This window comes from Pundamilia nyererei, unplaced genomic scaffold (assembly GCF_000239375.1).
Source record: "Pundamilia nyererei isolate P.nyererei 1_Seehausen unplaced genomic scaffold, PunNye1.0 scaffold00104, whole genome shotgun sequence".
Classification (NCBI taxonomy): Eukaryota; Metazoa; Chordata; class Actinopteri; order Cichliformes; family Cichlidae; genus Pundamilia; species Pundamilia nyererei.
The window spans coordinates 93,624-121,578 of NW_005187505.1; the positions used below are offsets into that span (position 1 = coordinate 93,624).

General features: G+C 38.3%; 2 protein-coding genes across 15 annotated transcripts in view; both read right to left on the reverse strand.

Moving 5' to 3' along the window:
* mybpc1 (myosin binding protein C1) overlaps positions 1–18,454 on the reverse strand; it is a 35,896-nt gene extending 17,442 nt beyond the window's left edge. For 2 of the 13 annotated variants that reach the window (XM_005740781.1, XM_013912854.1), the window contains exons 1-13: positions 18,212–18,454; positions 12,865–12,888; positions 10,308–10,379; positions 8,611–8,826; positions 7,586–7,633; positions 4,987–5,028; positions 4,569–4,610; positions 3,797–3,907; positions 2,798–2,946; positions 2,599–2,716; positions 2,459–2,510; positions 1,751–1,807; positions 31–39 (exon numbers count right to left, since the gene is read on the reverse strand). In XM_005740781.1, coding sequence (XP_005740838.1) covers positions 31–39; positions 1,751–1,807; positions 2,459–2,510; positions 2,599–2,716; positions 2,798–2,946; positions 3,797–3,907; positions 4,569–4,610; positions 4,987–5,028; positions 7,586–7,633; positions 8,611–8,826; positions 10,308–10,379; positions 12,865–12,888; positions 18,212–18,233 — 962 coding nt within the window. In that variant the 5' untranslated portion in view covers positions 18,234–18,454. Of the gene's footprint in view, positions 1–30; positions 40–1,750; positions 1,808–2,458; positions 2,511–2,598; positions 2,717–2,797; positions 2,947–3,796; positions 3,908–4,568; positions 4,611–4,986; positions 5,029–7,585; positions 7,634–8,610; positions 8,827–10,148; positions 10,277–10,307; positions 10,380–12,864; positions 12,889–18,211 lie in introns of those variants that run through there. The other 11 variants (XM_013912853.1, XM_013912855.1, XM_013912852.1 and 8 more) reach the window with 11 other exon arrangements.
* A 6,795-nt stretch (positions 18,455–25,249) lies between these two features.
* LOC102196740 (transcription factor Spi-C) lies at positions 25,250–26,629 on the reverse strand. 2 transcript variants are annotated; one of them, XM_005740784.1, is made up of 5 exons: positions 26,552–26,629; positions 26,336–26,423; positions 26,068–26,189; positions 25,884–25,986; positions 25,250–25,790 (listed from the first exon to the last, which is right to left on the reverse strand). In XM_005740784.1, the coding sequence occupies exons 1-5, from the start codon at positions 26,582–26,584 to the stop codon at positions 25,315–25,317; spliced, it is 822 nt and encodes a 273-aa protein (XP_005740841.1). In that variant the 5' UTR covers positions 26,585–26,629; the 3' UTR covers positions 25,250–25,314. The 2 variants fall into 2 exon arrangements, with proteins under 2 accessions (XP_005740841.1, XP_005740840.1); XM_005740783.1 differs by having other exon boundaries at positions 25,884–25,989.
* Between the last annotated feature and the right edge of the window lie 1,326 nt (positions 26,630–27,955).

A 27,955-nucleotide genomic window follows, 5' to 3' on the forward strand; every position in this document is an offset into this window, starting at 1 on the left:
TTTAATACCTATGGTTTTCGTTCTACTAACCTCTGATTTCTGAATGTATAGGGGAGAAGAAGAGACAAGCCCAAAATAAATATATAATTTTGTCAGTGAGCAGTGTCACTGACTAGGTCTTGTACTCACACGCTGCAATGTATTTCAAAAATGCATCATGGTGTTTATTTTGAACCACTGCAGTAGCTTTTGCTATTGCACAGAGGTTTTCAAGCTGTAAGGCACACCTCCCACTGGAGAAGGTGCACTTTGGCACCAGGTTACTGTGACTAAATTACTGTGTTATAGTTTCCACGTATGCTTGGGTACAAGTGACCAAACTTTTGTGTATGCAGTGCTCTGTGAGAACCTCTGTAAACCATTCTCTAATGTCGACTAAACATCTACGTTGGTTTTTGATGACCAAGATAATAGACAACTAAAGTAAGATAACTAAATAATAATAATAATAATGAAAAAGACATTTTAATGGATTAAAAGCTCTTGTTTTGAATGGCAAATAGTTCTGTAAATCTGGAAAGTTAACTCCAATAACATGCTTTACTTTTTCAGAGAGATATAAGAAAGGTCTGATAGTAAATTTTAAAATGTCCAATGTAGGAGAAACATCTGTCACTTATTGATTTACGGTGCTTAACAAACTTATTAGGCCACCATCCAGCACAAGGTTTATGTGATGGCTGCCCTAAATTAACAGTATTGGTATTTACCATATGTATTTGTTATGGGTCTGTAATGGTCAATCCACTAATATATGCAAACTCTTAATTTGAAATATTTTTAATACTGATATATGAATATTATATGTATCCATCATTTTCCAAATTTGCAGTTTTATATATATGGCAATAAGCAAATAAATATATATTAAAACACAATATTATTTGTCATTAAGATGCCAAAGTACAGTTAAATTTACATGCATTTCTGAACATAAAATTAATTTTGAACATTAATTTCTGAAGTCCAGCTCGAATTTGGGTAGAAAAATATAAATTCCTAGTTAAAAGTATTTTATTTGTCTAAAAAAATAATAACATAATTTTACATTTTAAAAGAATTTTTGAAAGAATTCTAAAATATTTGTGGTCTTTGTGGCCTTTTTAAAGGACTCTATGTAGCTATCTCATCCATTTAAATATGTTTGCATTTTAGCATTTTTAGCATTTTACTGCAATTTACTGATAAAGAAATGTTTTGCTCACTGGTTAAATCTTACTAATTGTGTTAATAAAATAAAAAGTTATGCTTCAGTTCTTTTAGTTAAATTCTTAATTAATTTGTTTGTATGTTGATTAGCTTCCATACAGTCTACAGACACACTTTGGTGAATAAACTTGCTACTGTTGGCTAAAAACTTAGCTAACTAAGCTAATCTTTCCGACCAAATATGATAATTTTTGGGTGCAAAAAGCAAGACCACAAGGTTCATGATGCTAAACGGACAGTAACGATGTCCATCTTTTATTACATGTTATACAATATTGAAAATATTGTAGTGTTTTAGTACGAAGATGAAAAGTGGGGACAGCTAAATTTGTCTAGGAGAGGGGCCCGCGGACTTTGAAAACCCCTGTTATAGCTTCTTTGATGATCTGAAGAAATGTGCTTTCCACTCATACAGTAACTGTGTACAAATTAAATTTACAAACGATGTGAAAGAAGAAGAGAAAAAAAGTAGATCCAGAAAAGGGGCCTAAAAAATACTAAAAAGAACAAAATCCACTCAGGATTAGGATGTGACTCTCACCTATGTTTTAGAAGACCACTAAAGTCAAGCTCTCCTGCATCTTCTTGTCCTTCACTGCTGTTGTTAACAAGAAGAGATTAATAGAGATTTAATCAGAACTGAAAAAGCTAGAAGCACTAAAAACAACGGTAAAAGAGCATCACAAAGCAAAAGCTCTGATCTCAATCGATACATTAGCTCCAAGCTAACTCACGATTGGTGCTTACACAGAGACCTTTTTGTGTCTTTTCCCAGATAAAAGCTTGAAACAAGGTGATTTGTGTAAAACACATCCAGAGCTGTCCCGGGCAACATTGCCACAATGTTGAAGTACAACATTGTGATTATGCAATGCAACAGGGATGCTTTGAGTTGCTTTCCAGTCACATTGTTTGGAGGAAGAATCAATGTGCAAGAGTTGGCCTTTAATTACACAGTGAGTGAACTGGTTGATTTGTAATTACCTTGCAGAAAGGTAAATGACATTATTACAACCATCTTGTCACGCTTACACCTCATACAGAGACATTACTTGATGGAGAGGTGTTCAGTGTGCCTAAATGAATGGCACTTTTTCTTATCTTCATTTTTTCAGGTGTCTTTATTAGTATATATAGAATATTAGAGATCCTATAATAGAACAATGCTTTGTTTTGAAAAGAAAACATAGAAATTCTGTCAAATTCCATAAGGGTCCTGCTGACTCATTCATAAAGGTCTTTTTATTACCTTCTCTTGAAAGCGGATCGAATGTCAATATTCTGTGAGCCCGTTTCAGCTTCTGTAAAACAGTATCAGCACATAGTATGCAATTTTTATGTTTGTGGCGGATTTTTTTTGTTCTAAAGTATTTTAACAATGTGACAAACCTTTAACTTCCAAGTCAAAGGAACAGCTATCAAACTTGTCCTTGTAGTTGACCTCGCACCTGTAGTTCCCAGCATAGTTATCTTTGGCCTTGATGATGTGCATCTCAAATGTGTGGACCTGATAAAAGTTTGTATAAGAGTAACGTTATCACAAAATTTGCTTACATACCTTCTAAAGAAGGTGAGGGTACATGGATACCTTTGTGAGTCGGTCAAAGGTCTCTTTTAGCTGTAGATGTTTTCCTGTCTTGCTGGCCAGATCCATCCATTTCCCTTTAAACCACTTGATAGTTGGTTTGCGCAGAAGATCTTTGGCCTCCACTTTGGCAACAAAGGTGATGTCACCACCTTTGGACAGAAAAATTTGATATAATTAAAGAGAAAGTGTAATTGGGTACCAGTGAAGACTGACATAAAAAAAGCATGCATTCATATATTGTATACAAATACAGATGCAGAGACTGTTTTAACTTATCAGATATCAGTGTCACAGTGAAAAGTACACAGCATATTTTTGCTTCTTTTAGAAAAAAGTCTCCTTTCATCTAACTGTTGAAGTTGATGTGTTGCAGTGGTCTCTATGTGTGAGTACATTTCATTAATGGATGCATTTTTAAAGGAAAGCTTAAATGAAGGCAAGCTATTGTTAATTGGTGTATACAGTATTTTTAAACATGTACATTGATTAAAAAAATGTGTACTGGAGCTATTGGTGTAACAGTAAAATGATAAACTAAAAATCAATTAACATATTTGTTAACACTCTGTCGGGAGCTCTGGTTGCTGGGCGTGTGCGTTTTCCACGAAAATGGCAATTTTCTAGCAGTCACCAAAGCAATCACAAGGACATTTTTGGTTCACCATCCTCTTTGCAGCCAGTTTCACCCAGCAACCACTCGCCGTACAGTTGGAGCATATAAATTTTTCATGTGAGACCGGAAGTTGCAACCAGTTTCAGGCCTGAGGAACTGAGGGATAAGAACATTTCCAGCTTAGTGGTGTCTCTACTTATGCTTACAAGTCAAAGTTAGCATCACCAGCAGTGATCTGAAATAAGGCTGGAATAAAGAAAGATATCTTGGCTCTTCTAAATCCTATGCCTACTGCAATCTGTCAGATGGATACAGTTTTCCTTTTTTGCAGGTTTCCCTTTGAAGTCACTCCTCAGATCTTCTTTCTTCTTCATTCTATTACTCACCAACAGTGACAGCACCACTCAGGGGTCTCTCAATCAGCAGGGTGGAGAGCGGTGGGTTGTCAACGGGCTTGTCCAGTTCGTCTGGTGCCTGACCCTCTCCCAGAGACCACACTGGTCAGTGAGGAAAAAGATCACCTACGTGAAACACAGCTCTCCTCTGCCACAGGCTACAAATAGTACAGTAAGGAGTCGTAGCACCCACCTTTTACTTCTCACCTGAAATTTTTACTTTTACCAGTCCAGAGGTACAAAGACAGACAGAAAGACTAACAGACACACATGACTTCCAGCACTCACGCCTCACACAGCAGCAGGATCTCAGCTTGCAACATGGAAAGCATGAAAGATATGCAAATAGAACAAGCAGCACCTAACTTTTTATTATTATTATTATTAAAGAAAAACTGGGTTTATAAATTCTTAATTGTCTGGATACTGCAGTCTTCTTTGGATCCTGGAGGTATGAATGAAGATAATGCTGTTGCCATATGATTGTGATTCACCTCTGTTGGGCACTGTGTTAATACTTTACGAAACTTCACCATGGACAAAATCTTGTTAGCTTTTCTGTGATAATTTTAAACCTTCTAAATGAAAATGAAAAAGATTTATTTCTCTGAAGCCCACTTTATGTCCTTTATGGTTATGTGAAGACACAAAGAGTTGGGGAGACTTCAATAAAACAATCTTTTTCACGTTTCGCGCAATATTCTTGAAACAAATAAAACCGAACAAAGTTTCTCTAGAAGTGTAAGGGCTACCACTTTATTACCTGAGTCCTTTCTCCCCATGGCTGGCACAGGGACGCTATCATCTAAACAAAGACAGAGAGAAATTTACAGCATATTGTAAGAAATAGTACTGTAAAGTCCACTGAAGCAAGCACACACTCAGAAAACGATGACAAGCAGTTAAAGGTATGCAAGCAGTGAGGAATTTTGAAAGGTCAGAGTTTAAAGGTCAGAGTGCTTCTTTTTGGTTTTTTGTTTCAAACTATATTGTGAACGCTCTTTGAAATTTACGTTAGCAAGGGAGTTTTGAATATTTTGACTTTCTTCTGCTAAAAGGCTAACTCCCAAACACACAAAATACCTAGAGATAAACATGTCTCCAACATGTTTTCCACACTCAGCCTCTGAATCATTTAAAATAAGCTTCTTGGTCAAAGATCTAAAATGGTGGGATCTTACTAGGCAGCTCAACTGAGAGTTTCTTGGTTGAACTGGCATCCTCTGTGGAAAAAAAAACAGAGTTATAATCGAAATTAATCACTATAAATATAACTACTGCCGGTAGTTTGATGATTATTGTGGCTACAACAGTGTGGGTTGGACATTCAAAGGTTTAGGGAAGCTGTTTTTCTTTTTTATTTAGAAGTTAACCAAAATGTTCCAAACTAACTGACCAACACTAATACTGACACAGAAAACAAAAGCTTCAAAAAGAATACGTAGATGTAATGTTTCAAATTACATAACATGATATAATTTGCATTAGTGTCCTTCTTCCAGCAAAAACAAACTCCAAACATACACTATATTGCCAAAAGCATTTCCTCACCTATCCAAGTCATTGAATTCAGGTGTTCCAATCACTTTTATGGCCACGGGTCTATAAAATCAAGCACCTAGGCATGCAGACTACTTCTGCAAACATGTAAGCTCTCAGGAGCTCAGTGAATTCCAGCATGGTACCATGATAGGATGCCACCTGTGCAACAAGTCCAGTTGGGAAATTTCCTCACTACTAAATATATCACAGTCAACTGTTAGTGGTAGGTCGCCAACTTTCTGCAGAGCCAGTTGCTACAGATCTCCTAACTTAATGTGGCCTTCAGATTAGGTCATGATGAGTGCCTAGAGAGCTTAATGAGAGGGGTTTCCATGGCGAGCAGCTGCATGAAAGCCGTTCGTCACAATGTAAAGCGTCAGATGCAGTGGTGCAAGCGCACAAATGCACTTCAGAAATTTCCATAAATGCACTCCTAAACCAAATGTATATATAATATATATTAAACCCTATGGATTAAAAATTGGATCTCACTCAAGTTCATATGCTTGTGAAGGAAAAAGAGCAGATACTTTTCGCAATAAAGTGAAGCAGGAGCACTGAAAGAGGCGTCGAGGGAAAAAAAAGGGAAAAGTAGCAATTTTAAAATTTTGCTCATTAGGCGTAGAACTTTTTGATTGCACCTTTTAGAACTAATATGTTGTTAACAAAGATGACACACTGTCTGGGGAAATGTATCTCATTCATTTGACATAGAAATACGAAATATGCTTTTTTAGTATTGCAGAAATCGCAGGTTGAGTGTTTGCACAGCTCCTTTTAACCCAAATCGTATGTTCACATAAATAAAACTGATATCAGGATCATAACTAACTGAAAACATAATAAAGAAAAATGAAGAAAAAAAAGAAAAACAAAAAAAACCCCCAGTAGCCTATACACATCTGTATATGTGATATAATTATGACAGCTGAATTAACACTTGAAGACATAAGTGGCATGCACATTTGTATTGCATGTACAGTGATTTATACAGTGATTTATTTGGTGTATATTTTGCATGATACATGCATATAAAATATCATTACCACATCCATCTTTAGTTATCTTAGAGAAATAAAGGTTGAAGTGCAGGTAGAAATTATGCAGTGCAAGTTTGCAAGTAGAAATCACACATTTTCTACATGTATGTCAACAAGCATAGACATACATCTGAAGTTTACAGATGTGACACATCAGTATTAAATATTTACATCATTTAGATTGTAAAGGGTACTTTTGTCAATGCCTAAACCAGACTTAAAAACGTGTGTACTTATAAAGCCGTAAAGCACATTAGACACCAGAGAATTACAGTTTTGGTCAAACAACCATTATAGGCAAGAACATCCTAGTAATTTAGGATATTTAATGATTTTTTTGAAAAACCTTTCCAGGGGTGGGATGATTATACAAAATACATCTATGTTGAATTAAAAAGAGAAGAACAGGGTGCACAAGTTTGAATTTATTTGTGAATTTTTCTAGTACACATGGGGTCAATTGCAGAGCCACAACTCAAATTGGGATCATAAACAATTGCAGATTGCCAGTCGAACTCGTATATTGCAAAAAGTCTGTGGAATAATGAAGAAAGACTACTTCCAAATTCTTCAACTTCACTTCACTTGATCACAATTGGCTATTGAAATGGGGCAATAATCCCAAACACACATAAAAACTGGTTTTGAAATGGATAAAGCTAGCTATAAGCTTCTGGAATGGCCTTCCCAAAGCCTCGACCTCAACCCTATTAAAGGTTTGTGAACTATGCTTAAAAACAATCAACTAGCAATTATGCCCAGAAAAGTAGTCAAATATTCAAATTGAATTAAGCCAGAAAGGGACATATGTATATATTTTAGCTTGTTTTTTTTTGTTTTGTTTTTTGTTTTACCCTGTGTGGATACGATGAAATCAAAATTAAATTCAACCTTTTGTAACTAATTATTGTTTTTTTTAAAGTCATTAAAACATTAAAATCCCAAAATGACCAAGATATCCATGCCCATGATGAGTGTATGTAAACTCCTGACCACCACTGTAGGCAGATTTTATTATTTCACTTTGTAGTTCTTAAATTCCTTCCTGTACAGGAGCAATAATTAAACTACCTAACACTGCTATTCCTTCAACCATCTTGCTAAAGTGCTTGAAATATTTTGGGAGCACTTACTATGATTAATTCGTTGCTTTATGGCAACCATAAGGAACTTGAAAAGGTCTGTTATTGGTACCAACCTGGTTGAGGTGTTGGGGATGGGGTAGTGGCTGCAGGTTTAGCATCATCTGGAATAAAGGTTGTCATTGACAAATAGACCCACTTATCAAAAGACTCAAGGTCAATCACTGGCAGGTCAACTTTGACATAAAAGCACGAGGCCAAGAAGGCCAATGACCACATGCGAGACAACTGTGTCATGCAATTCTTGGACATGAATGAAAAAGTTGTTTGATGGATTGGTTTGCGCACAACAAAACCCCCTAACTGCTGTACTGTAGAGTGAAACAGTGTGAGGTCATAGCTGGGTGTGTATTGCCGTATGATTCTTAGTCTGGCGTAACAAAAGCACAAGCAGACTAGCGTCAAAGTGTGTGTACACACACACACACACACACAAACAGGTATATCAGATAAAATTCAGCCTCAAAGCAGCACATAGTGGTAAAAAAAAGCTCATGGCTAAGCCAAGTAGCTCCATCTTTCCTCTACATAAAGAAAAATAATCCAAGGAAAGCGGCCTGTTTGTCAGTACTTTGATGTTCGCATGTTTTTGCCTTGTTGCTTCTGGATTATAAAGAACTAAGTTTGATGATTCACCTTGCAAATAAACTGCATCACTTTCATTTTGCCATTTCTCAACCTAATCAGTACTTTATCTTTTTATATAACTCTTTGGATCTGAAAACTCATAAATTTTGTTGTTGTTTTTTCTTTGAAGTCTGCATGCAATCAAAGTTAGGGTTGCACTGTTTAGGAAACAAGTGAGAAGTCAGTGCATGATGCCAATCAGTGAAGTTCAATGTTGACTTAGCAAAGTAATCTATTATCTTTTTGTTGATAGTAAAAATATTTTTGAAGTTATGTAAAAAGAAAAAGAAACTTGTCTTAAAGGTTGCTTTTGCCATGCTGCAGTGCAGTTGTAATGTGCAACTGAAAAGACTATTTCAATGCTCAGTGCGTTTGCTTTGATCAGCAAGAGGGGTAAAACATGCACTTTCACTGAGAGACATGGGATTGTTTCATATTAAAGAAGCATACTTACCAGGTGGTGGGGGAGAGCAAGTGCCCTCTTCCTTTAAAGTAGAGTTAGCAGACTCTGCTTGCTCTTTTACCCCAACCCCACCAGGCTGTGGTTGGATTGAGCCATTCACGGCAGGACACGGCTCCTGAGCCACCACAGCCTGTACTGGCACAGGCTCTGTGGATTCTGGTTTCTTCCCATCAGTCTCTACTGGTTCTTTCCCCTCTGCTACTGCCTCTGTACAGCAGACAAAGCGCCAGGCTGGAGCAGCAAGCATTGAGCACAAACACACGAAGCCTCACAAGACAATGCTTGCTCAAATGAGATGAGTATAAATAGCTAATGACCAGATAGACTGAAATTGACGATATTTGAGGCAGGAAGATGAGTCTAAAGCTTAAGTAATATGTATGATATGTATCTTATACACCTACTGGGATTGTGTATTAGCTGGTCCTTAATAAAGAAAACTACACTATAACAATACTGTATCTAAGTCTGCGACAATATGATAATATTCTTAATATAAGACCTCAGCAAACACTTTCACTTTTAAATATGGGTTAGCATAGCAAGATGTTTATTTTGTAAACTGTGGCTCAATTTAGAAGAAAAAGATGACAAAGCAGGGTATGCTTTAGGGTTAGCAGGCCCTTCTCAATCATCCCTCACTTACTTGTTCAGTGTTTAGTTTTTCCTGGTGAGTAGATTTTGTTTTATGCCACTTTTTCCTCAATTAATACAGGATGCTCTATGGCCTGGTATTGTTAGCTCTGTTAATTTAGTTTTATTGTGTAGTCTGGGTAAAATCCCAAACTGCATTAGGTGGTGCTTCATTTTTATAGTATTTGAAGATGAGAAGACAACCAAATGACAGCAAAGATCAACAAAGCAGTTGCATTTTTCTTGAGTATCACTGAAATACTTGCATCTAATATCCATCCATCTACTAGTGTTTGGGTCATATTATTACAAAGGACAAGTGTCAACCTCATAGTAGTGCTTTAACAGAAATCCCAGGATCACCAGAATCAATAGGATTGTCCTTTTAGCAGAATGAATGTGGCAAGTAATTCAATGCATCACTGAAATATTTCATCTGGAGCTAAAGAAGTGACCTGACAGACTGAAAGAAAACCAGCAGGAATAGAGCAGTGCTTTAAAGTCCACAAATGAATCTCCATTAAAGGAATCTAGTGGTATTCTGGCGTTTTATCAGAAATGTCAGTGAAGAAGCTATCTGGTCATTGCATATCTATACTGTAAAGTGATCAAGGAGGCAGGGATTTACTAACTCAGTAAATCGGGACAGTTGGCCGTTGACTGGAGCCAACAGAGTCAGTAAAGCCCGGGATCTGTAATCCCTCATCGACCTCCTGTTTGATAACATATACAGCTGAGTACAAAAACAGCCACAGCATGACTTAGTAACAGCTCCATGAATCAAGGCACGTGCATCTAGAGCAGTGCAGGCATGTGGATGTGTGCACAGTGAGTGGGGTGGTTTGCTGCAGCTAAACTAATTTCTTGAGTGAACATTGTGTGCTGAGTGATCATACCTCCACAAGAACAGTGCAGTTTCAGGCCTCGCACGGTGAATTAAAAAAAATGAAATTGTGATGGCACACACCAAACGAACACGTGATGTGAGTGTGACCAGCAAAAAGTGCGAAACATTCTGGGGCAAGTGAAGAGGGAGGCATCAGGGTTATACCCACCTGGGGGTGGAGATACCTCCAGGGAAATCTCAGGTGGGGGTGGGGCACCGCTACTTTCTGGGGCAACACTTTCTGAGCATGTGACAAATATAGTTGTGGATGGAACAGCTGCTTTTGATAAGCAATGAAGCTTCAGCATCTGCAGTGCCTCTCTCACTTTCACACCCACCCACCCAAACAAACAGACACACACTCACACGGACAGAGACACACAGCTATATCCACCCACCTGCCTGCAAGTATGCATACTTTATCACAAAACATCATCATTTTCCAGAACATCCTCCTAGACTCATCAGTAAGCTCTCTGACTGAAAATGTGCTGTTAATATGTCAACACTTGAGGCTGTGCAAAGGTCGTTCATGTTGAAATGCACATTAATACGCATTAATAAACACACCGGTTGGAAGTGTCGTGCTTCGTCAGGCAATGTCGTGCATTCATTATATTCCTCAGTAACTGTTAGATCCTCTCATTTTAGAGAATGCGTGCTCGAAGGGATTACACAGTAAACTGATAGGAATGCACGTTACTGTTACAGCTGTAAAACTGCCGGAACTCTAGCTTTGCCCTGTGTAGCTTCCGCATCTGAACACTAGGATGAGTGTTGGGCTCTGAGACACTATTTTATATTGTGCTACAGTAATGGGATTATATTGACTTAATGATTTTCCTCATTAACAAGCACTATATAAAAGTTTTAATTTATTAATGTCTGTTTTTCTTTTTTTGCTGTCTTGCGTCTTAGTCAGAGTTCTCATACCAGAGCGTGAAATACTGCCACATTATCAGAAGCCACTGGTGTCTGGGCTTTGAATTTGGACAGCAGCTGAATGAAGGTTCACAGTGGCAGAAAGCACAAGTTAGTCAACCACTTAAGGGCTCTCATGTTCGCCTTATTTGATGTGACACAAACACTGGTTGCTAGAGAAATGTGTGTTTTCCCTGACTGGTTGGTAAGTGGTTTCTGTAGGTTGCTGGCTGTCACTGGGTATAATCAGTTGCAAAAACTGAGAGAATTGTGACGCCAACTGAAAATGGAGAAGGTTCATAGTAAACTTTGTGGCTCAGCACCACAGCCAACATGTTTCATAAGGCGCAAGTTTTACTCTGAAAGGGGAACCTTCTTCATTTCCAGTTACCATCACACATACAGCTCAGAGTGTTTGTAGACAAGGCCGTCCTTTCCATTCAAATTACAACCACAATAATATGTTAGCAACCATGGAAAGTCTTACCATGGCAGCAAGCAATAGCAAAATCATACAAATGGAAAACTATGACATGTATGACTCAAATTTAAGTGTTTCACTTCAAATTCAAGGCAACTTCTGTAAATACCAAATACCATTTTTGATGTCCTTTCAGAAGGCACTAGATAAGACAGATGAAAAGTGGTGTTTAGGGACACTAAATAATGCTGGGAAATTTGTGTTGTGAGACAGGATTGTATGACTCAGTCTTTTTATGGATTTTTTTTACTTAGACCCCACCTGTTTTATAGCTACATGATGACAGTGATCATAACCCTTGCTTTTTTTTGGAGTAAGGTCTGACTATTCTGGGGAGGCCTAGAGGGGTCAGGCCATGTGGATTCTGTTGTAGCGGGATGACCTGGATCTTCTGTTTTTTTATTGATTCTTTTGTGTTGCCTCTATAGAGGACTTCAAGGACAGCCTGACACAAAGTTGGTAGTGAAGAAACTCAATGTGTATTCTTATTAGTAGTATAAGTGGCTGCAAATAAAAGAGTACAGGATGACCAATGTCACACATGTGACCCATTTTGCCAATAATCATTATTGAAACAACACCTTGTGCATTTTACTTCTGTGAAAGCGGGCAGTATTTGACATCCTGGAAATCAGAACACGCCAAATGACTAAAAGAGCAGACTCCTTATATTTTCATCTTATTTACATAACTCTCCCTATTTCATATGAAGTGCTGCTATACGTTTTCAATAATGCTGACCTTAGCCTGGTTGTGATGTAGTCTTTTTATTTCTACATGTGTTAAATACAGAAAATTTCTGGGAATAATATTTTACTTGGACCTTAAAAAGCTGAGCTCTCCCGCCACCCGACTGAGCTGGAGCATTAAGATGCTGAAGCTCCAAGGTCGCCGGCAAAAAGCCAATAACACGCCAGCAGCTTGCTCACATGGGATGGCAGAGGCGTCAGCTGAATCAACAGTGAGGGATCAGCTGGCTGACGAGAGGAATGTCAGAGATGCTGACAGCTTGGTCATTGCTACAGATCTCTGTGAAGCACGGCAGCATATCCATACTGCCGACTATTGGCTCCACATTTACACTCCTATGCGGCAGTGTTTGCACATTCACGCCAGGTTCATTATATTACATGTGTAGACCTGTCCTGCTTTGTTCCTGTACAACAAGTGAAAACAAGGGTTGCTGTTTGATCACAGCAGTAGTATTTTCTACTGAAATTGCATACTTGTGCAAATTTTGAGCGACTTTTTATAAAAAATTGTGTATTGTGTAACTCTACGCTGCTGGGCTGTGAGGTGATAGGATGATAAGATGTGCACTCACCCTCTGGCTGACCATTTGGCTCATCTACAGGAAGAAAAAGAAAATACAACTATGAAACATGACAGCAGAATTACTTGCATTATGACTCTCTTTTTTTCTTAGTTTGAGCACACTGATTTTACGTATTACGTACTTACATATTTCAGATCATTCAAGCAAATTTTAATATTATGCAAAAAGATATCATGATATCATGATTAAATACAAAATTTATGTTTTTAAATGATGGTTTCATTTATTAAGTCAAAAAAACCCTTTCATAACCACACAGGTTCCCCTCTTATTAAATCATAAATTAACTTTGAGCAACCGCATTTTTTTGGAAAGCTTAGTTCAATTTTTTAGCTACACCCAAACCTGATAGCTATTAAGTCAAGAAATTACTTAAATAAAAACCTGTCTGACAAAGAGAGGTAGTTTTTTTTTTTTTTTTTTTTTTAAAAGCAGCACATCATGCTGGGATCTAAAAAACCTCAAGAGCATATGCAACAGAAGTCATTGACATCTTTGAGTCTGGAAAGGGATACAAAGCCATTTCTAAGGCTTTAGGACTATAGTGAACCATAGTGACAGCTGTTACCCACAAACTGAAAACAGCAGGGAACCTTCCCAGAAGTGGCCAGCTGACCAAAATCACTCTAAGAGTGCATCAATGGCTCATTCAGGAAGTCACAAAAGACCCCAGAACAACATCCAAAGAACTGCCGACCTCCCTTGCCTCAGCTAAGGTCAGAGTTCACAATCCAGCACTAAGACAAAGACTGGGCAAAAATTGCATAGCAGAATTTCAAGGAGATAACCACTGGTGAACAAAAAAATCACAAAGACTCATCTCATATTTGCCAAAAAACATCTCAATGATCCCAAAGACTTTGGGAAAAGTGCGGTTATACCTTTAATAAAACTAATGTCATACCATTGTCAAACACACCTGCCACTTCTCAATAACTCAAACAAAAAGAAGGTTTTGAAGTGGACTAGTAAAAGTCCTGCATTAAATCATATTGTGATCCTTTGATATTACTTTAAATAGGCTGTTCATGGTGGAAAACCCTCAGGTGTGGCTGAATTAAAACAAATCTGGAAGACGAGTGGGCCAAAATTCTTCCAGTAATGTGAAAGACACTTCAAGTGATCACGAATACAAATGCCCGTTTGGTTTGAATATCCTTTAAAAGAAGAATTTAACAATTTTATTTTGTAATTGCAATAATAATACATAATATTGTAATTTGTCTGATTATCTGAAACGTAAGTGTGAGAAAAAACAGTGTCCAAAAATCTTAGAAATCACAAAAGAGACAAATACTTTTTCACAGCACTGTAGCCAAATTGCACCTCCACAAAACTGTTTCCACAAATAGAGGCTATGAAAAATTCAATTGTGAGGAAAAAAAGATATAATGTAGACATTTGAACAAAGACTTGGTAATCCTCTCTCTTCCAATTACACACACCTTTTGTCTCAACTGCCTTCTGCTCACATCGATCATCACTATTTAAGAAAACATAAACAGAGCAGTAGCATGGCGACTTCTTACTCTGTAGGCTAACCCCTGCTGCCCTCTTCTGCAGGTACTTTCAGGGTCACAGGCTATCATTTATATCATTTATCATTTTTGACAGGTGGTTTTATCACCGGGGACTGAGGGCTGCTGTCTGCAAATAGCAGCAAGGGCAACTTCAAAGCTTAAACACAAAACCAGTGCAAAGTAAGTAAGTGTAGAAGTAACAAAAACTTCCTCTAGGATCCACGAGAGGCAGGATCCATATGGGAGGCAGTCCCAATACACTCCTATGTCAAAATGTTCAACTTTACAGCATTAAAATGCATTTTAAAGACTGGTACTAAAATATTTTTGGCTTTTGTGGATAAAGTCCTCCTTTAAAACAGCTCTGAGAGGGGTGAATTTAATTTTATAACACAACCACATTGAAAATTGAGTAATGGGTGTGGTCATAGTCTGCAAGGCCTCATGTACTACTTCCAGCATTTAAATGGACCTAATCAGTGCTTGTGTGATGTTGGAGCCTCTTGGAGCATTTACCTGGATTATGTGATTGAAATTGTGGTAGGCTGTGAACAACAGACCATCTATGAAATTTGAGCTTCAGTTTTGGTGAGTATTTTATTAGTCTGTTTCTGAGCACTAATTAGCTAATATCATTCCAAGCATTGCACCCACATAGTTTATAGGTACCTAATAAATTAGCACTCCGCACTTTCATCCAAGAACATGGCTACTGCCAAAATGCTAACCTCAAAAATGTAAAATGCTAAGTCCAAAACATATGAGTGATGCCATCCTGGTTAAAGCTATCTTTTATACAGTCTAATGCTAGCCAGTAGCATCTGAATGAAGGCAATGCATGCTAAAAACAGACAGAAGTTAGCAAAACAAAGCACATTTAAGTGCAGCATATTGTCATATCTGTAGCTCGAAATGTCATGTCATCAGTTATGCTGTAGAGTTAAAAATATCGTCGGCGCTTGGATGAAGTTGACAGTTAGGGTACATAATGCCCAACATTTCATAGTCTTGTATAGGACCTGGTCCACTACTGTTATGTATCCATAAATTTGTGTATGCTTTTTAACATTATAGGTTTACAAAATTTACATTTTTGCAGCAAAGTACATTGAAATTTACTCCTGCAGAAATCTTTGTCAGATACTTAATGCCCCAAATAATTAATAATAATTATTAAAGTTTATTAGAGGGGTTTTTGGCACTAAAACACCTTGGATTCAAGAAAAATGTGAGATGTGGAGAGTGTTTAAACCTCTTATTACAGCCATAAAAATGTATATTTTAAAAAAGTGAATTTAGTACTTCATATTCATGACATTAAATGTCAGTGGGTGAACACATGGGAATCCCAAGGGTGGAATATTGTTGAAATGTCTGTATCCCTGTAGAAAAAACGTTCCTTCCTCCGTGTATTGTCCATCTTGTCACTGCCACCTGTTTGAAGCCCATCAGTGAAAACTGTAACCCTAATTCCTTGTACAGTATGTCTACTGACATATATACATTTTCTTCCGTTGCCACTTAGCTTCTGATATCTCTCCATTTGTAATGATTCCCTCTTAGCATTCCTTGTCAAAATTAGCCACAGTTCTGTCTCACTCCAAAACAATGTGTTGCTGGCCCGTGTGCCAGAATCCTGCAGGGTCACATCATGTACCCAAGAGCGAGCCTTGCTCTGTCTCATCACCGTAGAGATAATGAGAGTGGAGAAAGGTTTTGTTTTACCTCTGAGGACTCTCAGCGCAGCTGACGGAGCTGCAGGTATTTTCAGCTGTCGCCGCTGCTGGCGTGCAGACAGAAGGGCTCATATGTGTATGTAAGCTAAATGGCCAGAGGCTTCATTTTTCCTAATATAGACCCCTATTGCTCTGATAAGACATTCAAGCTAAAGCTAATACAACCAGACCCTTTCTGGTGATTTAGTTTTTCCATTTACTGCTTTGATAACAACTACACTGAAGGACCCTTTAGGAATCAGCACTTGAGTGGCAGTTAGTTGCTGACAGGTTTCCCCTGTGTATTTCATCATGGGCTTGATTTGCTAGGTGGCATTCAGTAACACAAAGTGTTTGAGGATAAAGCCCAGGGGAGTGTTGGACCTTAGTGACAATAAATATTACGAGGTAAAGACATGGCCTTTACTACCTCTGAAATTTTGTCACAGTTCATGAGGATCGCTGGGCACAGATTTGGAGATTTAATAGGGAGCTGCCTGACCTCTGAGTGATCCATCCTGAGCACAGGGTGGCAGGGAGGTGTCTGTTTTGGCGTGGAGGAGGGGCAGTGAAAGGAGATGGCAGTGAACAAGGGATGGGGATTAAAAGTGTGCTCATTCTGAACTATTCCAGGGACAAGAATCCTGCTCCCCAGAGATCCAGGGACAACTCAACCACTCCGTCATCTCTGGTTGGGACATTTTAAAGGCTTGAGAGCCGGGTGTCTAAAACAACAGCCCCTACCCTCCTCCTCTTCAGCTGTTCAGACTCATTTAAAGAACAATACTTTTCCGCCCTTATTTATCTGCTGCTTGGGGCTGTGCAGCTATTTATGGGTAGTGTTTGTAGCAGACAGGAATCTGCTGCCTTTAATTCACCACAGCCTTGATTCCCGAGGGATCATGGATGGTCATGGCACCAGATGAACTCTGTAAGAACAGGTATTGATTGTCACATCACTTCGCACATCACTCTCTCTTAACTGCAAACGACGCAAATAGAAAGGGAGCTAAATTGGTACTGTAAGGTACTGTTAGGGTTTTGTAGCTTGCAGATTGTCAAGTTAATGTTTTAATCCAGTATTTATAATGCTTTACGATCTAAAAGGCAAAGCTTGCTTGATGTGCGGCAACCCTCAGTCCTTTCAAATACCTAAAACATATTTTAATGGAAGGTAAATCAAATACAGAGATGTATTTGTGTACAAAGAGATGTGCAAACAATGCACAGCAGTCCAAGAGCTGGTATGGACACACCAATCCTCTTCTAGAGAATCATAGATTTTGAAAGTTCTATTATGTGTAATTCGGAAGCCATCCAAAAGCTGAACAAAGCGTTTGATTTCCTCTACATGGGCATGTCTGGGTCAACAACAGATGCTGCCCGGAGAGCTGAGCTAATCGGTAGAGTGGGAGTAATACCATAAGGTAATGACAGACACAAGTGGATTAAAAGGGAATGTTGATGGACATGATGGTAGAGATGAGTGACACTCCAGTGTGAAAGAAAGATCCAACATGAGGGCGCGACAGGGGATGGTGAAGCTGCAGTTGAACAAAAACTCAATTAGAAGATATCTACAATCAAGATGTTATTTATCCTTACACGGTTCAACCCTCACACTTTCCATCCAGCTTGCATCATCCCTCAGGGGTAGTTTTTTCCTGAGCACTCATCAACATTCCTCTCCTGCTTTACCATCTTGTCTTTCTCCAGTCAAATCAATCTAAACCGATCCAGTATGCCAAGCTTTGCAATAATACTATCTGTTTGTACGCCTCAAATCTTCTCTTGTACCAAGGATGGTAGAAACACGCACGCATCAGTAATACAATACCACTTTCAAAGTCACTTTGAGGATTCCTATGAACAAGCTGGCAGGCAAGCCATAGAGTGATGGAGCTCCTCACAGCCAGTAACAACAAACTGTGCTGCCCTCAATCAAAAAAAAAAAAGAAAAAAAAAAAGCAGAACCACATTGTAAACCTTAAACTGTTGCAAATTCTCAGCATTTGTACCTTTTAAAACAATTAAAACATAAACTGTAACAGGTGGTTGGACCCCAGCTGCATGCTGGCAACATACTGTTAAAACTCCTACCTTTCTTTGTGGGCTCTGGCATCTTGAGCTGCGTCCCAAAGAAGCTACCAAGGAGTCAAAAGATGCAGGTAGGATTCTTGTATGAGGCGTGGGAGCCTCCTCAGTCCAGGAGGGACAGATAGGTGCTGATGGTGAGTAGGACAATAGCGAATAAAAACCCTCAGAGACCCCTTGCAGCAGAGTGATGGGAGATGAAGAGGGCACAAGGATACGGTTTGGAAAAGTCAGTGGGGAGAAGAGGGGGACCGATAACAGATCAAGGAGGGACAGGCTTTTAGGCCTTATATAGAGATGTGGCATGCTCCTCCTCTCTGTAGTTGACAATGCAGCTCCATCCTACACCTACTGTAACATTATTGTCCCATACCCAGTGCGAGGCCATGAATTACAAGTGCATCAGGATGTTAAATTCACAACACTTTTAACTTGACTCATTCTCAAAGTTTGCATCAGTGTTTACAGCATATTTTGGGTGATGTTTTAGAGTCGTAATATTATGATGAATCATTGTTTGAGCATTTAAACACACAGATGGATTGTTTAAGTTTTGTTTTTTTAGTAAGCTGTGCTTACAAAGGCTTAAACTTTGTATATAGTGGAGACTATTTTCAGTGTCAGATATTGTTTACTAACTTGTATTTAAAGCTGCAGCATGATGTATGTGGGATCGACCTAAAAATAGACCACACACATACATTGTGATCAAATAAATATGTTGCTGTGGTGCCGTACAGTACATTCAGCTACACATGGAATTATGGAAATTCCAGATTTTGGACAAAATACCAACATTATATTGACTAGATAGTCTTTTTGAAATTATTTGCTGTAGCCTTTATCTTACTTTGTAATATCATTACTACTAAGATTGCTTCCACGGTAGATCACTGGCAAAACAGGAGGTGGGATATAAAAGGAAAAGGTGTCGTCATTGTTAACAGGCCCGAGGCTGATGTAATACTCTCCGACAATCCTGGGTTATGCTCACATGATATACGACATATTCAGAGAATGTATGGATTCGTTATTCAAAAAAAAGAACAAACTTAGAGTTGACAAGCAGGGGCTCAATGCCAGGTGCCAGATATCAGCTTAATCCAAGGGGAATGCTGTCCAAGAACAGCAGGCTTTCCGACCTGGCAAATAAATAGTGGGGAGATGCCTGGGCACTGGTTATACGGCCTATACTTAGAAAGCTGTCATAAACCTTGACATTTGACATGTGTATCTGACATGAAAAGAGGGTTTCATTGAGATTTATGTAACTGAAAGGGTTGCTTTGGTCCTAATTAATCTTTTTAGCACGTCAAACTCAAGTGATAAATCAAACGTAGTCTTTAATAAGGTCGTGAAGACTAAACAACAAGGCTGAAAGCTGATGGATTTACGAGCGCCAACACACTGAAACGTCTTCACTTGTACAGTGTCACTCTCCTGCTACTGACAAATATCATGAGCATGTTGGGGACCTCTCTCATATGGAAGTGGATGGCCCAGCTGCACAGTCAAGGCAAGGCTGAGCTCTATTTTGGGGCTGTGGAGCAGGAATGCAGCTTAAAGCATTATGAAGAAACAGAGACAGTCACAGCTTATAGCAAAGCTCTTTTTAAATGAGCAGCAACAAAATTAGATCCATTCTGCAAACCAAAGGAAATCATCATCCTGTGATTAGGAAGCATTCAATTTATCATACACTCCTGCCTTAAATGCCTGTTTTCATAGTTCAGTTTGTGGCCTTTCTTGGTAACAGACAACCATAGTTCAGTTAGCCCATTTATAACTGCAAGTGGGCTCCAGCAGTAAATACTGGGCTTAGGGAAGTATCATGTGGGCTACAAAGAGAACAAAACCATTTGGAGTTGCCTACGAGGGGCGAGACTTCACATCACAGAGGAGGCTAAGCCGTGAGGTCACGTCACACAAATGAAGTTTAATGGAAGCTGGAGGCATTGAAAAGGACTACACTGACACCCTCTGGCTTCTAGCAGCCATCAAATCCATCACATGAGGAAAAAAACAAGTGCAAATTCACATTTCTGTCCATTGAGAGAGACAAAAGCAACTCTGTTTCCAAGAGAACGTGTGACTGAAAACTACAGTTTTTCCTGTAAAATACTCACAACCAAAAGTGTATTTTGGAGAGATGCATTTTTAGGACATATGCAAACATGCTTGCAGAAGAAATTATATTTAGTAAGGAATAATTACAAACTATCGCCCCGTGTAAAGACCTTACCCATGTGGATTTGAAATTTCAGGACTTCAGTGGTCAACGAACGGAACTTAATTCACATTTCTCTCCCTCTGTTGGTTATTTTGTATTCTAGATCGTATACAGATATTGAGGACTGGGGATTCACATGAAACCTAAGCAGAGTTAATTAACTGCACCTGTATGCATATGCTCCGGGCTTGAAACTGTGATGCTCAATTGCATCGTTAGATTACAGACAGTTAGGATAACAGTGCGTTTTCCATGCTAAATCAATGCTGTAGCTGGGCATCAAGTATAATGTCGAGTTATGAAATATATAGCTGTCTTGCAAAGTGGGCCATTAACATGCTAAATAAATAACATAAAAAATAAACATCAAATAGCACACCTCTGTGTGGCTTTTTCACCACATCGCATAGTTTAAAATCTCAAGTGTGAAAACTTATAAAAGGTTTTCACCGCATTTTTATTAAATACCGTACTCTGCAAAAGTTTCAAGACACCCCTCCTTTCTTTGTATTTTGCTTCCAAGCAGCCAGACTTTCTTGTGTTTTTTTTTTAAGTGGTCTTAAGTATCATTTCTCCAGGCTTTCTGAACGTTTTTCACTCATTTTTAGTCCAGTCCTCGTACCTGAGGAACAAAAATTACTCTGCAAGTGGCTACTTAAGCTACTTAAGGCTACTAAAAAAGGCCATAAAAGCCACCTAACTCAAGGGATGAACCAGTATTGGGTGTACACATAACAGAAAATTAACAATGGGTCAATTTTAAGTTCTGTCTTTATGAACTTTGTGACTCACAGTTGCACGTGCATTGCAAAAAAACATAATTTGTGTCCATTTCTTTAGTTCAACCTACAAAAAATGCTTAAGATAACACAGTTTGACAGGCATAAAAGGTGATTCCCAAAGAGCTTTCAGCCAAAAACTTGGCATGTCTCAGCATGCTATGTAGCAGGTGAAAATTATCTCAAAGTTATTTCTTTAAGAAATAGGAAAAAAATCCAGAAAAACCCTGACACAGGACCTGAAAGAGATATCTAGTCTTTCAGCTGATTCATATTTCCTGAAGCCGCATCAGACACATTCAAATATTATGTGGACCTGTTCTTTATAAAATGTAAGCTTCAAATGTGTAATTAGGTGAATGGTGAGCGATTTCAGCTCTGTATGTGGCACACGGATCGTAAAACTTCCATGTTTATGTAAAAGTTTTCAAAAAAAATTTAAAAATGGAGGTGGTCCGGCAGAAAGTAAAAAGCCAAAACTTCATATGTATGTATACATTTTGTCTCAGCCCTGATAAAGTCTCTGGAAATTTGAATTAAAAACATTAATAAGCACATCTTTGTTTGAACACTCGCACCGTTCTTACCTCCATAAACCAGAATAATTGGGACATGATTGGGACATTTACTAATAAAAAATTTAAAAGTCAAACTCCATAATGATAGAAACAGTAAAATATTTCTTTATTCTTTTGATATTTACACCACAAGCCATCAATAGTCTGAGTAATAATGGAAAAATGTAGGAAATGCAAGTTGAGATAAACAGGAAAAAAAGCACAGTTCACTTGACATGATGTGAGCTACAGAAAACCGAGCCTACATTACAAATCTCGATGACATTTCTGCAGCAACATCAGGGTGTCTCGGCTAAACTGATAGGTGAGCTTCTTCTTCACCTTGAAGATCTCTCCAGACCGGGCGTAGTTTCTTAGCGCCCTGGACATCTTCTGGTAGGTCATGAGTCTCTTGTTGCCTTTTCTCTGTCCCCACAGTGCAGCCACCTGATCCTTATTCCTGGAGGAAAAGCGGAAAACACCGGCGGCAGCTGGCACCCAGGACAAACAGTGGGCCATGTTTGGATTCTCCAGCATCTCAAAAAGGAAGTGAAAGAGTCGCACCCTTTTACCTGCAGCCATTATGCAAACAGTAAGTGGCCTGTATGATGAAGGTGGATTTAAAGAAAGACTTATCGAAAATCATGGCAGCTGTGCCAAAACAGTTACTACAGATTACAGTTAATCGTTTCCTCAATTGTCACATATTCCCAGAAAATCTCTTCAGTGATGGGATGCCATTTAGTGGAGAGGCTAAAGCTGTAAACAGTGTGATTATCTGATAGATATGTAAAAACAGCTATTGTGGTAAGCGATGCACGGCTCCATTGTTTTTTACGGTAAAGGGAAGGTCTCTTATTTGCTCTCTTGGTATTATTTCCCTCATACTGATAGCAACAGAGACAATAACAGTATCCAGTGACCAAAAAAAGCAGAACTCACCACTCCCCCTTGCTGCGGCTGGGTGTTTGGTTGATTTTCTTGTTGTCGTGAAGCTTGGCATTGGCCCACGCTCAGACAGTGTTGCTGTTGTGTTTTGGGCGAGTCCTGCTGGAGCATCTTGTGCAAGGAAAGGCTGGAGTGTAGGTTTGATGTTCTTCAATTAGGGAAAAAAGATGAAGAGAAGAAAAGAGAATCAACAGAATTTCCAATTGCAGAGTGCTTACCAGCCTTCAAATATGTGAGAGAAAACTAGTGCTAAAATACAAATTATTGATGCATACAGGTGGCTCATAGTATGCCCAGCAATGCTTGCATGTTTCGTCTGCAGGTACATTTCTTTCCTCCATAGCCGTCCAATGCACCTTGTCTGTCAGAAAAAGCAGAAAATTACTTAGAAGCTGTAGTCAACTAAAATCAGTGAATAATTAATAGATTTCCAGTTTCCACTTACCATTTTCTGCATTGTTTTGTCTGTGATACTCCTCGAGGAACTCTAATATAACCTCCAAATCAGACTGAGTCTCCTGGAAAAAACTCTGATAGATGTAAATAATATAAAACCAGCCTTGAATATGTCAGAATTGAAAAGATGTTGGAAGTTCTCTTTACCATCACTGATAAGGTTGAGTCGAATGCTGTACCGTCCTTGCAGAATGGGAGAATTACACACAACTGACACTGAGACACTCAAGTTCGGGGACTCTTATTATACCCCCCACGGGAGCGGGCTTTCTACATACATAAAACCAAACGTTTTCTACCCTGGGCTCGCAGGAACAATGACCACCATCCCACAAAGCCCCCGACACAAGCACCAGTCAACCCATCAACAAAGCCTCCCAGCACTGACCACATCCTCCCCGCTGAACCAGATAAGACCTGGCCTGGAGGCAGCTTCTACACAATGCTCTCGATTCAGGAAAACACACACTTGCTGACACATTTTTCCTCACAGGATGTGTCTTAATTTCATATTTTGTGTGCCTGTTGTAATATTTCACTGCATTGGAGACGGTGCCAAATCTTTCAACATGTTTTTTAAAAATATATTTTTGTACGATAATAGCAGCATGTAGCTTTATTTTGAGTTTTTATTTTTTTTGGGAGAGATGTTGAATCATTGAAAGATGATGATATTTTCATATCAGCAAAACTGAACAATACTGAGAAAATGATTTTAAATTATTATATCTTAGTGTTTATGGATAAAGATTAGTGAAACCATGAAATATATTTTCCACTTACTATTTACATGTACATAAAAATGATCATTAGAATTTTAAACATTATTACCTTTTTTTTATTAGTATATCAAACATGCTACAGTATAATTGATGTTTGGTGGTAAATCTTGAATAATCTAGTGGTGATATGATGGTAATTATGAAGGCTGTAAACTAATCAAATTAAAATATAGTTTGAAAAATGTAACTAAATTCCAGGTTTTCATTTTTTGCTGTATTAGAATGAAAAAAAAAAGATTTTATATTTTCATGTTTTATTCTGTGACTTTGTCTGTAAAAAAAAGTTTAAAGTTTTACTTATTTACTTCAGGCTCTATACAGACCTTCAGTCAATCTTTCTTTTTAAAGAAACATTAACCAGCTACTGGTTCCTGTCAACATTAATTGAACTGAATTTGATTTAATTTACTCTGATTTATTTGGACATGTAAAAATGTTTACAACAGTGTTGTTGAATGCTTACACTGACATAAAAACAATCCAAAAGGCAAAAGGAAAACTGGAGCATATTAAAGTAAAACAATATGCTAAATGCACGAGATCCACATAGGTTTAAAAAAAAAAAAGAAAAGAAAGGAAGAGTAAAAGAGGCACTACAGACGCTAACAGATTTGTAATCATGAATTTCAGTTCACTAATTGCCAAAAAAAAATTTAATATTAGCAATAAAAGAAATACAAGTATACAAATTAAAATTTTAGTGACATCCTTGATTTTAACTGATGGCTTTGGATCATCCGTCATTTTAACTTTACCCCTTCTTTAAAAGTATGTGCCTGTATCATCCAACTAAAGTGTTGCTAAAGCAATACCGTTTAAATTAATTTTGTTATAAATTACAAAATGAGAATATTAAAGTCTTATTTACAAGTAATATACAGTGAAATCTCTTTCATATACTACTAAAAGCAACTTAAATAATGTACACAAACACTTCTAAATCACAGCATACAGAATCAATTTACAAAGTCTGTTACTTTTTCTGTCCCAAATTCTCAAATAATGACATGCTTTGAATAAATAGGGATCCAGAAAGAAAACCTCTAAGGAAAACCACTTTGATTTGGTTCTGTGAGGTTAATTTTACTCTTAACTTTTGTTGCTGCTGCCTTGAAGTCAATCTGGTAAGCAAACAGTATGCTAAATAATCCACACAGTACTGGTTGCAACTGCCAGAAAATGTGTATGTTGTTCAGTAAAGGTATTGAAATAAAAAAAACAAAACAAAACAAAAGAAAACAAAAAAACATTTTTATAGGTTTTTTGTAAATTAATACATTTTACAACCAGGATCCGGCATGTAACGAAAATATTTGAGTCTTTGAAAACTTTGACATCCTGAGAGCTCTCCGCCACCTCAGAGTTTGGTGTGTGAGGTGAAGCTTGCGGCCAGGTCGTAATCTTCGTGCGGCTGATAGTGAGCGTACCAGCTGTGCCAGTCTGCTGCCGCAGAGCCGCAGTAGCTCTGCTCGGACGGATTGTGCTGCTGGGTGTGGGCCTCCTCCTGTGGAGGGTGACGGGGCAGGTGCATGGGCACATGTGCAGAGCCGAGCCTGTGCAGGATGTCTGGGTTAAACTGGTAGGTGAGTTTGCGGCGTACTTTGATGATCTCCCCAGTACGGCTGTAGTTTCTCAGAGCTCTTGCCATTTTCTGATAGGTCATAGTCTTGCGGTTGCCCTTACGCTGGCCCCAGCACTCAGCCAGCTTCTCCTTGTTTTTGGAGATGAAGTGGAAGGTGCCGCTGCCGCTGTCCGTCCACTGGATTGAGTCGCCCATGTTGGGGTCATTCAGAGCCTCGTGCAGGTATTCATAAAGTCTGAGCTTCTTCCGACCTGAGGAGACGGACAACAGCGTCGTTTCAGTTTTGATTGCACAAAAAAGTGTAACAACAACTAATTTTCAGGTGTTTTTAAAACACTGATCACCTTTGCCATTCCTTTGTGGTGGTAAGATGGAGTAAAAATGTGGGGATTCATTTTGCACTGAGTGACTCAACGCAACATCGGGTATGACCTGAGGCCAAGACTGCTGCTGTAAAAAACACATTTCATATAAATATCCAGATTTCTATAATCTCTGTTCTCAAACTTATCAATGCTTTACACTTACAGCCATGTCATTCCAGTCATAAACAGGAGTTGGGACTTCAGACTGGTGTGTGACGAGGCAACAGGAGATCTGACACTGCAGTGATTGGTGGTGACTTCCCAGATTCTCGTAATATGAATAATCTGAAAAGACAATTTCAACTTTAGTACATCAAAAATCATGTAAAACTTTAAGAATAAAGACTCAAATTGTGTTTTTTACCTCACCACAAAGAACCCCTCCCCAAATAAAAACAATTCAATCAATCTAACAGATCCGTAAAGTTCACCTGAATCGTAGTATGAATTGTTCGAATGTTGCTGAATCACATCGATTGCATCCTGAAAGTGCTGATTGATGTCACTGTCCAAAGATGTCTGAAATACAAATCCGCCTCATTTTATACAAAATAATATAAAGAGGTAAAATAATAATAAAGCATGAAATGCATTTAATATTTATTTAAAAATCGAAACATTTGTAATTAGCATTTATTCTAACTCACCAATTTGTATGTGTTTCCCTCACTTGAGGCCATTTCTGTCCCTACCGGTGAGCGCTGCTACACTAGTGCAGGTGCACACTTTGGACAGGTATATATATGTAGGAGACCTCCAATACCCGTTTGCCGTTCAGCCACATAATAGAAAGAGAGGCCGGTCAATTTAAATGTTTTAATGTACCGCACTTCTTCTTTTTTGGAAGCACAGACCAGATAGACTTCTAAGCATCACTTTCTCTCTCTCTCTCTAATCACGCAGATTACAATCTACCAAGAACAAAAACCTCTTTTATTGCGTGCTCCAACCAGGGATAACACCAATTCTCAGCCTTACCTAAGAATTTGCATACTGAGCGAGATGTCACTAACATATCTATAATCTGGGCTGTCCAGTTATTCGCTTTTTGGAAGAATGAAATATGAGTCAGTGGAGCTGCAGGAAATTTTCCATTGTGGCTTTCGTCTTCTGCAGATAAATAAATTAGAATCTTCCTAAAAAGTTAGAAGATATTACAATAAATTCACAGAACACTAAAAGAACCAAAAAGTGGATTTTAACTTATCTTCCACTGTAACTTTTACATCCACTGTAGCGTCATTTTTCGATCATTTATTTAGCCAATTCAAAGTTTACTAATGCAACATTAATCTGAAATTCTATCGCTACGCCGCACAAAAAGTGCAATCCTAGAATTTCCGATGCATTAAACAAAAAACATTAAGTTAAAATCAGAAAGAAAAGCACTAAAAACAGTCATTATTTTTTCTGTACAATAAACATGATCATTAAAGAGAAACAGCTGGCACGGTTTACAGTTATGTACTTATTAATAGAAGAAAACAAGCTTCATATTCAGGTGTACAAGGACTCTGTGTGGAGCTGAAGCCAAATAAAAAAGCCACAAGCATATAAATTTTCAATGCTTTTAATGCAGCTTCAGATAAACGGGATTATAAAGGTTAATGGTTAATAATGCGATCACTGTCGAAGTAAGCCTGAGTCTTTTTCTTTCTTCTTTTTTCCGCACCACAGAGCTAACCCCCCTGTTCAAATAAACATTGGCTTTTTGAGAAGTTCTTTTTCACAGGCGTGGAGTTTTAAATATCAACTGACTAGTTCCTGAAGTTCCCCTTTCAGCTCAGTTAAAGTTTGCAGGCAGTCAGGCCTGAGTGCACAGCTGGAAACGTCATGGAAACAAAGATGTGGACCTGCAGAGATTATAACTTATATTAGGGTTATGTTAGCTTCACTCAGATGATGTGATTTGCATTTTAATTCTAAGATGTTTTTACTCTTTAACACAGTTTTCCCCCAATAAAAAAACACTACCTTATTACAGTTAATTATCCGTGTGTGTGTGTGTGTGTGTGTGTGTGTGTGTGTGTGTGTGTGTGTGTGTGTGTGTG